Source organism: Syngnathoides biaculeatus, chromosome 5 (assembly GCF_019802595.1).
Source record: "Syngnathoides biaculeatus isolate LvHL_M chromosome 5, ASM1980259v1, whole genome shotgun sequence".
NCBI lineage: Eukaryota > Metazoa > Chordata > Actinopteri > Syngnathiformes > Syngnathidae > Syngnathoides > Syngnathoides biaculeatus.
In genome coordinates this window covers 25,139,757-25,155,098 of record NC_084644.1, presented here as the reverse complement: position 1 = coordinate 25,155,098, position 15,342 = coordinate 25,139,757, and the positions used below count along the sequence as shown (strand labels likewise).

General features: G+C 39.9%; 1 protein-coding gene across 3 annotated transcripts in view; it reads left to right on the top strand.

The window, feature by feature from the left end:
- LOC133501494 (ankyrin repeat and IBR domain-containing protein 1-like) overlaps positions 1-15,342 on the top strand; it is a 43,447-nt gene that overhangs the window by 11,847 nt on the left and 16,258 nt on the right. For 2 of the 3 annotated variants that reach the window (XM_061821308.1, XM_061821307.1), the window contains 7 exons: positions 4,764-5,064; positions 6,010-6,192; positions 7,991-8,108; positions 9,451-9,668; positions 10,353-10,441; positions 10,530-10,674; positions 14,259-14,425. In XM_061821308.1, coding sequence (XP_061677292.1) covers positions 4,764-5,064; positions 6,010-6,192; positions 7,991-8,108; positions 9,451-9,668; positions 10,353-10,441; positions 10,530-10,674; positions 14,259-14,425 — 1,221 coding nt within the window. The remainder of the gene's footprint in view (positions 1-4,763; positions 5,065-6,009; positions 6,193-7,990; positions 8,109-9,450; positions 9,669-10,352; positions 10,442-10,529; positions 10,675-14,258; positions 14,426-15,342) is intronic. The other variant, XM_061821309.1, reaches the window with a different exon arrangement.

Sequence of the window (15,342 nt, the reverse complement as noted above, 5' to 3'; positions counted from 1 at the left end):
AAAGTTGATCTTTTAGGATGGTGTGTTTGTGTGATTTAAATGGAGCACATTGGGTTGGCCATCGAGAATCGACTGCAACTGGGACTAAGTTTCCGGTTCTCATGGAATTATTCAAATTTAAAAAAATTGGTTCCCAGTTTCAATGCTTTAGTTTGGACAACATTTATTTCCATCCATTCACTTTCTGAACCGCTTATCCTCACGAGGATCGCAGGATTGCTGGAGCCTATCCCAGCTGTCATCGGGCAGAAGGGGGGGGGTATACCCTGAACTGGTTCCCAGCCAATCACAGGGCACATGGAGTCAGACAACAGTTGCAGTCAAAATCACACTTAGGGGTAATCTAGAGTCTGCAATTAATGCATGTTTTGAGAGGAAACTGGAGTGCCCAGGGAGAACATGCAAACGCCATACAGGGTAGGGGCGGGATTTGTACAACGGTCATCTGAACTGTGAGGTCAACACTCTAGAGCTGTGCCACCATGCCGCTTTTTATTTAAACTGTGGAAATAGTTTTGACCCAGACCGCTAAAAGAATCAGAATCGAGAATTGTTCCGAACCAGAATCGAAATGAGAAACCTTAACCGGGACCAGAATCGCTTAAATTAAAACAATGCCCAACACTAGTAGCACAGTATTAATATATACAGTGAATAAAATGAGTATTTGAACACCTTACTATATTGCAAGTACTCCCACTTAGAAATCATGGGGGGGTCTGAAATTTTCATCACCAGTGCATGTTCACAGTGAGAGAGATAATCTAAAAAGAAAAATCCAGAAATCACAATGTATGATTTTTTTAACGATTTATTTGTGGGATACAGCTGCAAATAACTATTTGAACCCCTGTCTATCAGCTAGAATTCTGACCCTCAAAGACCTGTTAGTCTGCCTTTAAAAGTCCACCTCCACTCTATGTATTATCTTGAATCAGATGCACCAGTGTGAGGTCGTTAGCTGCATAAAGACATCTGTCCACCCCAACAATAAGTAAGACTCAAACTTGTAACATGGCCAAGGCCAAAGAGCTGTCCAAAGACACCAGAGAGAAAATTGTACAACTCCATACGGCTGGAAAGGGCTAGGGAGAAATTACTAAGCATCTTGGTGAAAAAAGGTCCACCGTTGGAGCAATCATTACAAAATGGAAGAAGCTAAACATGACGGTCAATCTCAATCAGCGTGGAGCCCCATGCAAGATATCACCTCGTGGGGTCTCAATGATCCTTACAAAAGTGAGAAATCAGCCCAGGACTACACGACGGGTCTTGGTCAATGACTTGAAATGAGATGGGATCACCGTTTCCAAGGTGGCTGTTGGTAATACACTAAGACGTCATGGTTTGAAATCATGGATGGCATGGAAGGTTCCCCTGCTTAAACTAGCACATGTCAATGCCCGTCTTAAGTTTGCCAATGACTATTTGGATGATACGGAGGAGTCATGGGAGAAAGTTTTGTGGTCAGATAAGACCAAAATGTATTTTTTTGCACATAATTGCACTAACTATTTTTGGAGTAGAGATGAAAGTTGACTTTCACTCCCATCTGTCTTCCTGCAAACCCATCTGTTTTCACCTCCTAGGAATGTGGCATGCTGGGATGTATTTGGATAGGGCTGAATGAGCTTTCCATTCCACAAGCTAATGTGTTTACAGATTTTGGGATCATTCCACTCTAAAGGGAGTCAAAAATATTTTCAACCTAACTTTGCTTTAAAAATATTTGAGGGGTTGTGAATTGCAAGCAAGTCTAGTCAAGAACACGGATTTCGAGGCTTTTATACGAGTGGTTCTCGAGCTTTTTTTCTGCTACAGACTGGTACCGTATTTTTCGGACTATAAGAGAGGTGGAGGGGGAAAAGTGAGACTACAGGGAGAAAAGATAGTGAGGGTGGATGACTTCAAATGCTTCGGGTCAACAATCCGGAACAATTGTACGTGTGGGAAGGAAGGGAAGAAATGGGTCCAAGCAGGTTGGAACAGCTGGCGGAAGGTGTCTGGTGTGTTATGTGACAGAAGAATCTCAGCTCGGATGAAGGGAAAAGTTTATAAAACGGTGGTGAGGCCGACCATGATGTACGGATTAGAAACGGTGGGACTGAAGAGACAACAGGAAGCAGAACTAGCGGTGGCAGAAATGAAGATGTTGAGGTTCTCACTTGGAGTGAGCAGGTTGGAAATGATGAGAAATGAGCAAATTAAAGGACAGCTAAAGTTGGATGTTTTGGAGGCAAGGTTTGAGAGAGCAGAGAGGTTTGGACATGTCCAGAGGCGAGAGAGTGAGTATATTGGTAGAAGTGTGCTGAGCTGGAGCTGCCAGGCAAAAGAGCGAGAGGAAGACCAAAGAAAAGGTTGATGGATGTTGTGAAGGAAGACATGAGGACACAGTGGGTGTTAGAGAGGAAGATGCACGAGATAGGCTTAGATGGAAAAAGATGACACGCTGTGGCGACCCCTAACGGGACATGTTGAAAGGAAAAGAAGAAATCGCAGTTATTTTCATAGTTTGGCTGGGGGTTTCACTTTTTCTCCAGAGCGACTAATATGTGAAATTAGTAACACATTATTATATACATCCATCCATCCATTTGTCGAGTCACTTATGTTATTTTCACACTGACAACCATAAGACGGTGCTCTAGGCCCGTGTATTGGTAACTTATAACAACTGAGAAGGACTGAACAAACATGCCATTGAAGAGAAACTCATATTCAGCAGATTTTAAATAACATTATGCTGCTGCTAACCAATGATGACAAAAGTACTTCTTTCCATGAATGTCACTTGTCATATGTCGTTAGATTTAGCTTTATGCAAGCGTTGAGACTTCCATCCGTTTATCGTGAACGTAATTCAATTTGATTTGCCATCATGATGGTGAACGGTTCAGGCTGACAAAGGGATGTCTTTTTAATTCGTTTGATTATCTTGTTTTTATGCGAAGTTGGCACAATGTTTATTGGTAACATCGAGGACGAATGCTTTGGCATACTCCCCATCTGTGAAGGACACACAGCAGAACCCTCCCTCTCCACAAAGGCTGTCCATTCTTGTTGAAAACTTAGGTACTCACAGCTGAATCCGCCATGCAACTTTTTGGGCACTCATTGGATGGCTCGACAAAGTATGGGCTTCCTCGACAACCAAAACCATCCTTTTGGGATTCAGTAAGGGTGGAATAGGCCAGTTGTAACGCAACCGACGATGAGTCTGACGTAAGCGAAGTAGAAGAGGAAGCGGCGCGTTATCTACCACTGGAGTTGGCAGACTTGTTTATAATTGACACAGAGGATTTCATTGGATTTAGTTACCGGATATTTATCGGATGGTTTTAGTAAACTTCTGAGTATGTTATTTATGCTATAGTTATCGAAATAACTCTCAATATTTTACGTTAACATACCAGGCACGTTCTCAGTTGTCATGTAACGTAAGCATACCATGCAACCTGTTCTTGCCTCTATTCTATTTTTATTTTAAATTGTTCATTTAAATTTTAAATATGTCTGTTCCTGGTGTTGGATTTTATTAAATTTCACTCAAAAATGCAACTCATACTCCAGTGCGACTTATATATGTTTTTTTCTTCATTTTTATGGATTTTATGGGTGGTGCGACATGTACTCTGGAGCGGTGTATAGTCCGGAAAATACGGTAATATGTAAAGCATTTTGACGGACTGACACGAAATGAAATTATTGAGAATATACCTCACCATTTCACTCATTGTGGTTGCTGTACAATGAGTTTTTTCTGTTCAATGAGCTGGGCACTTCTTGGGGTAATGGACAACAGTTGGACCTGAAATGTGTTATTTACAGTGGTTCTAAAAAAATTTCACACCCCTCTTCAAATGCCAACATTGTGTGATACAAAACATAAGACCAAGATAAATCATTTCAAAAAAACATTATTCATTTCAAAGTTGAAATATGGTTAATTCTCAACATAGCCATATCCCCAGTTATAGGAGGTTGTGCACACTTGTTCAACCACATTGTATTTTCTTTATTTTTGCTGTACTTTTTTTCAATTGCTGTCGTGGCCGTGGTAAGGATTGTAGCGGGTCGCGGTTTATTTGAATAAGCTCAGGGATTGTAAATGACATCAAAACACATGCGACAAGACTAAAACTAAACTAGCTTTGGAGTTCAAATATTCTATAGACAATGGCAACGTGCCGTAAATGTCTATTGTGGATCCGATCAACGACAGGCAAATTATGACATTAAAGCCCATAAGCCAATCTGCAAAAAATCTAATTATCGGCCAATACCAATCAAGACAATCAGATCGGTGTAAAGTCTACAAAAGTTTGTGGTTTGAAATTATTTGATTTAGTGATATCACAAAAAAGAGCCTATTATAACACAGAAGATAAAAACATAAAGCCAGAGGGCTTAATGTGATGGTCTAGTATAGTTTATGTATAACCTGTATTTCCTTCCGTTGAAATTCACTTTTTCACTTTTTGATTTGCTCTGCAATAGCATATTTATTCAGTTAAAGCCCTTGGTAAATTTGAAAATCTTATTTCAAATTTTACACTTTGTTTTCAGTTTTCCGTGAAAACTGTGTACATATTGTTTGTTGAAAAGTAGTGCAGTGAAAATACAGATGTTTTCCCTAACAAGGCATAATCGTGATTTCAATACTGATAGAAAAGTAATTATTAGCATTTTGCCCATAATCATGCATCCCTATTTTTCACGTTATCTTCCATGTGTTTCTAAAATCCTCCTCTTTTACTTTTTAGGTCTTTCCTCCTCAGTAAAGATGGAAATCCTAACAAACGAAATGTGCAAAATGAGACTTCTTTGCACCTTCTCTGCATGGGGCCACAGATCCTGACCTTGGAAGGGGCGCTGCTACCCCGGATCTCACGGCCCTATGAAGACGAGCTGCGTCGTGCAGAGTGTCTACAAATTTTTTTAGGTTGGACTGGTGCAAAGCTGGATCATGGAGAGTATGAAAAGGCTGATATCAATGCCACAGACAATAAGAAAAATACTTGTCTGCACTATGCTGCTGCCTCAGGAATGAAGACCTGTGTGGAGGTAACATGACACTGTGCTTTTATTTTTCATTTTACTTAATGGAATAAATTCTCCCATGTATCAATCAAAAGAGTAGGGATGAAAAAAACACTCAGATTAAACAAATGGAGATTAAAACTACAGGAATAACCTTGATGTTTGTGGCATATTCAGACTATTCATTTTATTACAATAAATGAATATTTGTAGACAATTGGCGAGTGTGTTGCCCAGGTGTTACAGACAGAAAAGAAACAATCATTTGAATGCTCATTACTACTATTCAACTATGTTCAGAACTACCTTTTGCGTGCTATGGTGCTAAAAAAGTATGCTGTATGTGGTATATGAACGGAAAGTCATGCTGAATCTGTCTTTGAAATAACGTAGTATGTTCAAAGTATGAAATTGAAATATTAATTACATACCTTTTTAAATATTTTGTATCTGCTTATAATTGGCCCAGAAAGAGTAGTAGTGTGATAGAAACTCTATACTGTATTAACATTGTACCTCAGTATCATCACATTTTAGGAAGCTTAAATTGACCTGTCGTGCTCAGAAATTCTTTTTGAAATTTGTTCAGATGTCTTTTTTTTAATTATTATTTTAAAATTCATCATAGCACGATTAACTAACCTTTTATACATATCTGTCAGGAATAAAAAAAATAATAATCTATCCACATAAAGTTGAAAAAGTCCAGAGAAATGGGTGGCAGTATAACTCCAATCATGACACATTTTTATGCAGACAGTTGAAGAAAATAGGAAAACACAAGATGAATAAGAAGCCACATTTAGTCTGAGATTGGTTTTAAAAATCTCTCCTTGTTTGGACATGGAATCAAACCAACCTCACACACTAATCAAAAATAACATTCTGTTGCACTAAAGAATATTCTACATAAAAATTTTATGATCTTCTAAAAAGCCCCAAATATCCTTTTTGTTTTCACTTGTTCAGTTTCTAGTGCAGAGAGAAGCAGATCTTTTTGCAGAGAATGAAAACCGCGAGACTCCATGTGACTGTGCTGAGAAGCAGCACCACAAGGAGTTGGCTTTGTGCCTGGAGTCACAGATGGTCTTTTCACTCGCCCCTGAGGCAGAGGGTATTGAGGCAGAGTATGCAGCTCTCGACCGAAGAGAGGTATACAATATATCAACCGTAGGTTGGTGTACACACATTTTAATATGGGAGACTCAACTGCCTTACTTGTGTATTCTATCATCTTTCCCAATAAGTCTCTGAAGTCCAGCAGGCCAAATAGATTTGATGGAAAACTGATAAATAAGCATTTCTCACTTAGAATCATACAGTGCTGTGAAAAAGTATTTTCCCCTCCTAATTTCTATCACAAGCAAAGGTTTCAAATCATCAAACTAATTTTAATATCAGTCAAGAGACAAACCAAGTAAAAACAAAATGCAGTTTTCAAATGGCAATTCAATTTATTAAGGCATGACAAAAAAACGTAATTGTCCCCCTCCTTGTTAAATCACAAAGTTACTGTAACTAACCACAAATTTGAGAAAAGTGAGTCTGGAAAAGGTTACAAAGCCATTTCCAAGGCTTTGGGGCTCCAGTGAACCACTGTCAGAGCATTTTCCCACAAGTGGAAAAAACTGGGAACAGTGGCAAACCTTCCCAGGATTGGACGACTAACTAAAATTAATCCAACAAAGCGATGACGACTCATCCATTAGGTCACAAAAGAACCCCGAGCAACATCTAATGAGCTGCAGGCCTCGTCAGCCTCAGTTAAGGTCAATGTTTATGACTCTACCATAAGAAAACACTGGGCAAATATGGCATCAATGTGAGAGTACCCAGGTAAAAAAAAAAAAAACTGCTGTCAGCAAAGAATACAAAGGCTCGTCTCACTTTTGCCCAAAAAGATTTTGACGATCCTCACGACTTTTGGAGAAACATTCTGTGGACTGACAAGTCAAAAATTGAACTTTTTGGAAGGTGTGCGGCATGTTAAATGTGGTGTAAAAATGGCACAGCATTTGATAAACGGAAAATTTTGTCAACAGCGAAGCATGGTGGTGGCAGTATGATAGTCTGGGGCTGCTTGCTACCTCAGGACCAGGACACATTGCTGTGATTGATCAAACAATTCTGTAGGAGAAAATCCTGAAAAAGAATGTCTGGCCATCAGTTCGTGCTCTCAAACGTAAGCGCTCTTGAATCATGCAGCAGGACAACAATCCGAATCACATCAGCAAATCCACCTCTGAATGGCTAAAAAATAAATGAATAAAAAAATGGAGATTTTGGAGTGGTCAAGTCAAAGTCTGGATTTAAATAGAATTGAGATGCTGAGGTATGACCTTAATGGGCAGTTCATGCTAGAAAACCCTCCAGTATGGCGGAGTTGGAATAATTCTGCAAAGAAGAGTGGGACAAAATTCCTCCAGAGGGATGTGATAGACTCATTGCCAATTATCACAAAAGCTTGATTTCTGTTCTGTATGCCAAGGGTAGCACAACACCTTATTAGGTTCAGGGGACAATTACTTTTTTTTTTTTTTTTTTTTTTACAAAGGGTCAGAAAAGTTTAGATTTTTTTTTTTTTTTTTTTTGGGTGCATTTTTTTGTGAATTGTGATTTGAAAACTCCAATTTGTATTTCCTTGGGTTGTCTCTGGGTGATATTAAAATTAGTTTGATGATTTGAAACCTTTTTGTGAGATGGGCAAAAAAATAAAAATGAGGAAGGGGTGAATACTTTTTCATGACATTTCTCTTTTAGCTCACGACTTACATAATTTTTTTTATATATATATCTGTATTTTCTCTACTCTCCCCCGTCTTTCCTCATGCTTAAACACATTCTTTCTAACCACATTTGTTTGTTTTCCTTTTTATTGGACCCCCCCTTCCTGTAATTCACATTCTTCCCTCTTGTCTCATCATTACTGCTGCACTGACCACCCGTCCAGCTATATGAAGGCCTGCAACCTCAAGATCTGCGGAGGCTGAAAGACATGCTGATAGTGGAGACAGCCGACATGCTACAAGCTCCACTCTTCACGGCAGAGGGACTCCTACGGGCCCATGGTACATTAAGAACACACACTCACAATCTTCTAAACCTAAAATTATTTAACCAAGACTGAATTTTCCCATTGTATTACATGGATTCAGATTTGATGAGTGAAAAAAAATCTTTAAGATCAAAAGTTATATTCTTATGATAGACCGTTATGATCTTTATTCTTTAGTGATGTTACTGTGGCATATACAGTAGTATGGTTTTGTGGAACATTCCATCATGACTAAAAAAAAAAAAAAAAAAAAGAATGATTGCTTGCAAACATTCCACTGGGTCTTTATTTGGGCCAACAATAATTATTTGTTTTCACCATTTTTGGCCTCTTTGCCAGTGTATTTAAGCGTGAGGAATGTCATTTGGGATTTAACTTTCATTGAATGTAGAGACATTTTTGCTGCTCATTGACACAAAACCTATCAGGCTCCCTATGGTTACACACTGATACTGCCAAAATTTCCCATTGTTTCATAAAGTATCTGTCTAACTCCTTATCTCACTAGCACTCACTGTTTGGAGTGGATGCTCTGTCTCACTTCCTGCCATCTAGTGGGCCAAGAGAGTCTGGTGTGGTCTGTGTTCTACATATGAGACATACTTTTGGGTGTCGATTGGAACAATGACAACGAAACCTGGATTATATTTGCCTCCTTCACAGGACTATGGCTGTTCAACTGGGATACAATATCTCCAGTTGCTTCTTGCCTGCCTGCCTAGCTGCCCCACTGTCAAGCCTTCTTTGATTTATGACCACTTGGGATTTGCAAGCCAAGTTTTAATATTTAAGGCCAAATGTGAAAACATTTAATTTCTACCCCATTTTTTTGTCTGAATGATTGAGATAGGGTGATCCTGAGTGAAGAGTTTTAATTGAACGGTGATGGGAGAAAATGCTGCAATATTCGTTATCTAAATGAGGACATTTAGAGTCTGGGCTGCTCGACTGGTGGTGAAGCGTGTCTTACTTGTGATAATGGCCTAATTGCACAGTTGACCGGGTTGTGTTCCTTATTTTATAGACATTTTGAAAGACTGACATTTTCACGAGAAATATTAGCACTAAAGACTGTTCACTTGTTTGCATGCCTGTATGAATAAGAAAAGCTATTCTGAAAGAGGAAGGCAGGTGGCAGCAGGTCTACAGCATACTGTTAGCTTGGAATCTTGGTTGCTATTGAAGTGGGATGTGTGCGGACTGTGGTGGATTCAATAGGTTGATGGACTAAAATAAGACAAAATAAATCATAAACTTGCCTTTATAAATTTTTACATTGCTACAGTACAGTTTATGTAGACCTCTATGTCAAGGTGTAATTGTATGTTTTAAAATTTCTGTCTTTTTGGCATTAGACTGGGACAGAGAAAAACTGTTAGAGGCTTGGATGACCAATGCTGAGGATTGCTGCCAGCGTTCAGGGGTACAGATGCCTAACCCACCTCCAAGTGGCTGCAATGCCTGGGACACTTTGCCCTCACCCCGAACACCACGAACCACCCGCTCCTCTATCACCTCACCAGACCATATCAGCCTCATTACTGCGGATGAAGGTTGTGTTCTGGTGAGAGAGGTTCGATGACCAACTTATTAATGTAATCTAACCTTTTTGCCACCATTGTAGAAATAAATTGAAACTCTGCTTTCATCATCAGCACCACTCTTTGCGTTCACAGGCAAAAGGTTATTTATTACCTCTTGAGCAACAACAGATAACAGATGTCATATCACTAGTTCTTATCAAAGGTTGAAGGTTATGTTTGTCAGAGAGAATCATCATTTGACGTGTCTCTAAGAAGATGCCTTGAAATGTGCCAAGAGTGCCAGTCGACTAGTGGCTACTCAAGCAGCCTATTTAAAGGTTACAGTTGATTAGATCACATTCTCCTCTTTGTCAAACCAATCGTGACATTGTTAAAGTAACTTTGTACTTAATATTGCCAATGTAAGGGTCAGTCTTTCTGTTAACAAGCCCCATTTCTGTCCCGTGTTTTTTTGTGTATGTGCGGGTGGGGTGGTTAGGAAGGACATCTGATTTAAAAAAAAAAAAAAAAAAAAAAAGTCACGTAAAAAGAAGTCTTTGTCTGGTTAATTTTGAATTAATGGGATTGTGTATTTCTGAGGTTACACTGAGTTTCAAGATTTTTGAATAAAAATGTTTTAATTCTTTTTATATGCTATTCTTCATTTGGTTCTTTTGTGCCCTGTTACTCATTGTCTGTGGAGTTCTGATATTAAACAATTTTTTTCCTCATAGTGTGGTATCTGCATGTCTTCCATTTCGGTCTTTGAAGAACCTGTTGACATGTCCTGTGGCCATGAATTCTGCAGAGCGTGCTGGGAGGGGTATGTGACTTGCAGATTTTTTGGACAGAACATGAAATGGCCCTGCTTTTACTGCCCAACTTTAGTTTGCAGTTATTGTGTCCATCAGGTTTCTGAATCTGAAGATCCAAGAGGGTGAGGCCCACAATATCCTCTGTCCTGCTTTTGACTGCTTTCAGCTAGTTCCTGTGGAAGTCATCGAGAGTGTGGTCTCCAGAGAGATGGACAAGCGCTACCTCCAATTTGATATCAAGGTAGAGTGATGAGTCTAAGTGGGTACTTCTCTTTCTCTCCAAAGACCATCGTTTTCAGAGAAATGAAATTATATATTCACAAAGGTGGCTAAACCTGTTACTCCTACAATATAGCTGCAAGGGAGGATAAATATGACTTTCACTGGGAAACAGTTAATGGACATGCATACAAAGCAAACATTGGAGTATTCCACTTGAAGGGCAAGCTATAATATTTAGTATAACACATCTTAATGTATGTTGGGGTAATACATGACCTACAATTATTATTCTTTACTAATTTGCAATGCTTCTATATTCAACAAGTGAAAGGCCAGTTCCACACAGTTTGGAAAAGACTCACTGATTGAAATGTTGAAATTGTCATTATCATGTTACTGTGACTTGTTTTTTTATTAATTGAGTACAGTACAAAATACAAGTGCTCTAAGGCAGTGAAGATGAGGGGAAGAGGGTACCTGTTCTTCACCATGATGTCGTTAAGACCCTGGTAATCAATAAAGGGTTGCAGGGTCTTGTCCTTCTTCAAAGGATGAAAAAGGGCAAATGATTCCATCTTCCATTGAGTCTTCCACATACTCCTTCATAGCCTTGTGTTCTGGTCCTAAAAGAGAGAACAACCTCCCACGTGGAGGTGTGGTTCCAGGCAGCAAGTCAATAGCACAGTCATAAGGTCTTTGGGGCAGAAGGGATTTGGCTTTGGACTTAGAGAACACTTCTTTCATGTCATGATAACTGGTGGGCACTTGAGACAAGTCAGAATCCCCACATAGGGTCTGTTGAATTTCATTCAGACTTGGCTTTGAACATTATATGGAGGCTTGAAACAGGTATGGGCACAGGTGCTGCCCCATGACATTAAATGCCCGGAAGACCAGGCAATATGATGGTTATTTGATTTCAACCAACGATTCCCTAAAATAAGGTCATAATTAATTACATCAAAAACATGAAAAGGAATACATTTTGAGTAAAAATCAGGAAATATCAGGGTGAGTGTTTGGGTGTGGTGAGTAATGCTTCCTAAAAAAACTACCATCTGGAGCGTAGGTATTGCGTTGTCGTTTGACTTCAAAAGTTCTAAGGCGCATTTGCCTAACAAGGAGAGGGTTGAATAAATTTGCGTGGGAACCAGATTTAATGAATATGGATGTATTCATTAAATTCATCAGTTTCAGACTCACTGTTCCCGTGACTTAGTTTGAGGCACTGGCAACTTTGACATGACAGTTGCTCACGTAATGAACCCAACTGCCCACAGTAGAAGTGTGGGAAGCACTGTCCTTCCCTCACCAGCGTTGACGTTCCTCAGGAAAACTGAACCTACCCAGTTGCATGGGTTCATCTGTGGTGGCGCCGGCCAGTGGATTGAGGCTGGGAACAGGGGTTTTGCTTTTGTTCAGCTGGTCATCAAGGCTTGTTCTTTAAGGGCACTGTGACACATCCCCCCACGATCTCTGTCCAGCTCGCGATCTAAGAGCCTTTTATATATCTTGATGGCGAGGGTGGTGAGCATGTCCAATTCATTTTGGGGGACGGGGGGGTTCTAGTGGGACCAAATCATCTTTGATGGCAGGGCATATTCCTCTTATTGACTTACAATGACTCTCAGCCCCTAGGATGTTAAATTCAATCGCGTAATCTGACACCTTGTGCGTGCCTTGTTGTAAAGTGATCAGGGTGCTAGCCGCCTCATGCTTTGGGGTGGAATACTGGAACACTTCTCAATTGTCTTATCAAATGATGTCCATGAATGACACGTGACAGAGTTTTGGCTCTATTCAGCAGTCGGCCAGGCCTCCGCATAGTTAGTCAGGTGGGTAATGACGAAAGTGGTCTTCCAGTTGGTAGGGAAGGCAGCTGCCTGCATCTCAAATTGCAGTTTGCACTGACTGATGAATTGCTTGATTTTCCCGGATTCTCTCAAGAACCTCTCTGGGTGAGAGAGCTGTGGGCAAACAAGAGCAGAGCTGGCAGATGGCGCCATGGTGACTTATTCGTGAGGAAATTGTGGTACAGTGGCGGAATCGGGTGCTGTGCTGGTTAATTCCTTCTTCTGAACCATTTTGATTGAACATCAAACTGTGAGGCCACCTGTCTCATCATAGTGTCCTGCTGCTCCCTTAAGATGTAGTTGGAGGGCTGCAAGGTGTTCACACTGCTTCGCGATGTGTTTTCCCTGCGCCTGAAGGGCTTTATCCACCAGGTCTGAGTCTGCTGGGTCCATGTTATGGTGAGTTTGTTCTGTCATGGGCAGAACAATGGTTAGGACACAAATTACACCACTGCAAATGGAAAGGATCGTAAAAAAGATAATTTTAATCCGAGGTAGAGGTCGATACACAGTCAGGCAATCCAAAAAAGGCAACAGTATCCAAAAACATGAGGCAAAAGGCAAGGTCAATAATCAAAACAGGGTCAAGGCTTACTATGAGTTAGTGACATGGAAACAAAGAACGTTGGAATGCGACAAGGTACAACGAACTGAAACCAGCCAGAATGACACACAAGGTTTAAATGCATGGTGTAACTAGGGCAGACAAGGCAACGGTGGTCTCAGAACCAGGAACAGGTCCAGGACTTCAGGAAAAGGTGCATTCAAGGCAGGTGGATGAGAACATCCATGACAGTATAGTTCATCTTTATTCCACTATTTAGCAATACACTCATTATTTTTTAATCAATATTTTCTTTGTAATCAAACCGCCACGATACTCTTTGCACAGACGGAGAGATGAGACCTTTTCAGAAAACGAAAGCACCAAGACAGACCTCTTTGAAAATGTTCAATCTTCATGTCTTGTGCTGTTGTTATTGCCTTCAGTTGAATGGCGACTGTAGAGATTTTCTCCCAGCTGTTCTTTCTTCAAAAATACATTTTTCAAGTATGTCTTCTAACTTTGGCCACCTTGCTTTGTTTTCGCAAAAAGTCTTTCGCCGTCTTAACTTGACTCATTTTGTTTTCTTGATCCCTCCACTTCCGAACCATATTTTCACTAACCTTGAATTCCTTCGCAATTTCTCTATTGGCATTTACAACCACAAAGGCTGATAGCCTCTCAGGTGAATTGTGCCTTGTGAGCATGTCTCTTCGATGATGCCATTTTCTGGGGTCTTCAGACAAACAAATATTATTTTGCAGCATACTGGTCATATAACTACTTGAGGCGTGGGTGAGGTCAACGTACATGCTGTACGTATTACCTAATGTTGTCCGATTGGTTCATCACTGTCATCGTATGTAGTGTATGTACATTTTAGGTAATGTTGTTTAATTAGTTTATCGCTCCCAGAGTATGTAGTGTGTGTATAACATCCCTGTGTCAGCGAACAATGGTCTGACGGTCAATCAAGCACAGTGCTTACCAATGTCGTACAACAACATTTTTACAGATTTTGGAACTCATTTCACACATGGAAAATTAGATTAAAAGTTTTTTTTTTTTTGGAAAATTAAAAGACTTAAGTGGTCCTTATAGTGCAGAAAATATGGTATGTGTAATGCCGTTGACTTAAATTAATTTAAGGAATTAGTTCATGAATTTATTTATTGATTAAAATGTTATCTGTTGTGCTGTTGCCAGGCATTTGTGGAGAACAATCCAGCAATACGCTGGTGTCCAGAGGCTGGCTGTGAAAGGGCAGTGCGGCTGAAGACACATGGCTCCGGGTCATCTACCTCAGATCCTTTAAGCTTTCCATTGCTTCGGGCACCTGCTGTAGACTGTGGCAAGGGCCACCTCTTCTGCTGGTTAGTAATCACTGCTCTACCAAATTATATGATATGATCAAGCATTTTTTTCCTTATCGTTAATCGCAGAATTATAAATATAAAATAAGTATATATTTAACTCCAGATTAATTACAAATGAATGATTCATCTTTGCTTGTCAAAGATTCTGGAGCTGAGTCAGCCTTTCTATCCAAGGAACAGCATGAAAAGACCATCTAGACCCACACATACGTGCCATTACTTCTGTTCACTGTCCACTACTGTTAAAGTTAAAACTTGCTTTGCAAATATAAAGCAATTCGGCTGCCTGAGCATTTGATTTAATTGCCCTCCTTTTGAAGTTTCCTTACATTCAAAGCTTGAAATGTGATTTCAAGATGCAAACTGAAATAGTTACAGTGGATATTGGGCTTTGGTGTTTTCTTTCAAGTCCCAAATAATTTCAGATGTTTAGAAATGTAATTTCAACTGGGTTTCAACAAACAAATGCAACATAAATGTTAGACTTTACACTGATCTGATCACTATTTGCTGATAATTGGCATTTTATGCTGATCAGCTTTCATGTCATGATTTGCCAATCCAATCAATGAGTTTGCATCTCACTGGGGCCTCTACTCCCCTAGAGGGGTTGCATCAGGGCGGGCATCTGGCGTAAAAACTGTGCCAAACAAATATGAGCGTTCATCTGATATGTCACGCTGTGCCGACCCCTAACGGGACAAGCCGAAAGAAACTTACTCTTAAGAGTTGTTGCGCATTTACAGTATCTGTCTGACAGCCATTAAGTTCTTTTCAATTGTGTTCGTGGGAAAAAACACGTTGCTGCTGTGGGACTATGTTGTGGCATCTCTGACAAACAACCCCCAAGTTATTTGTAGTGCATCCATAACTGAGGTATGTTATGGGGAATGTCATCATTCTAAATGTTTCAA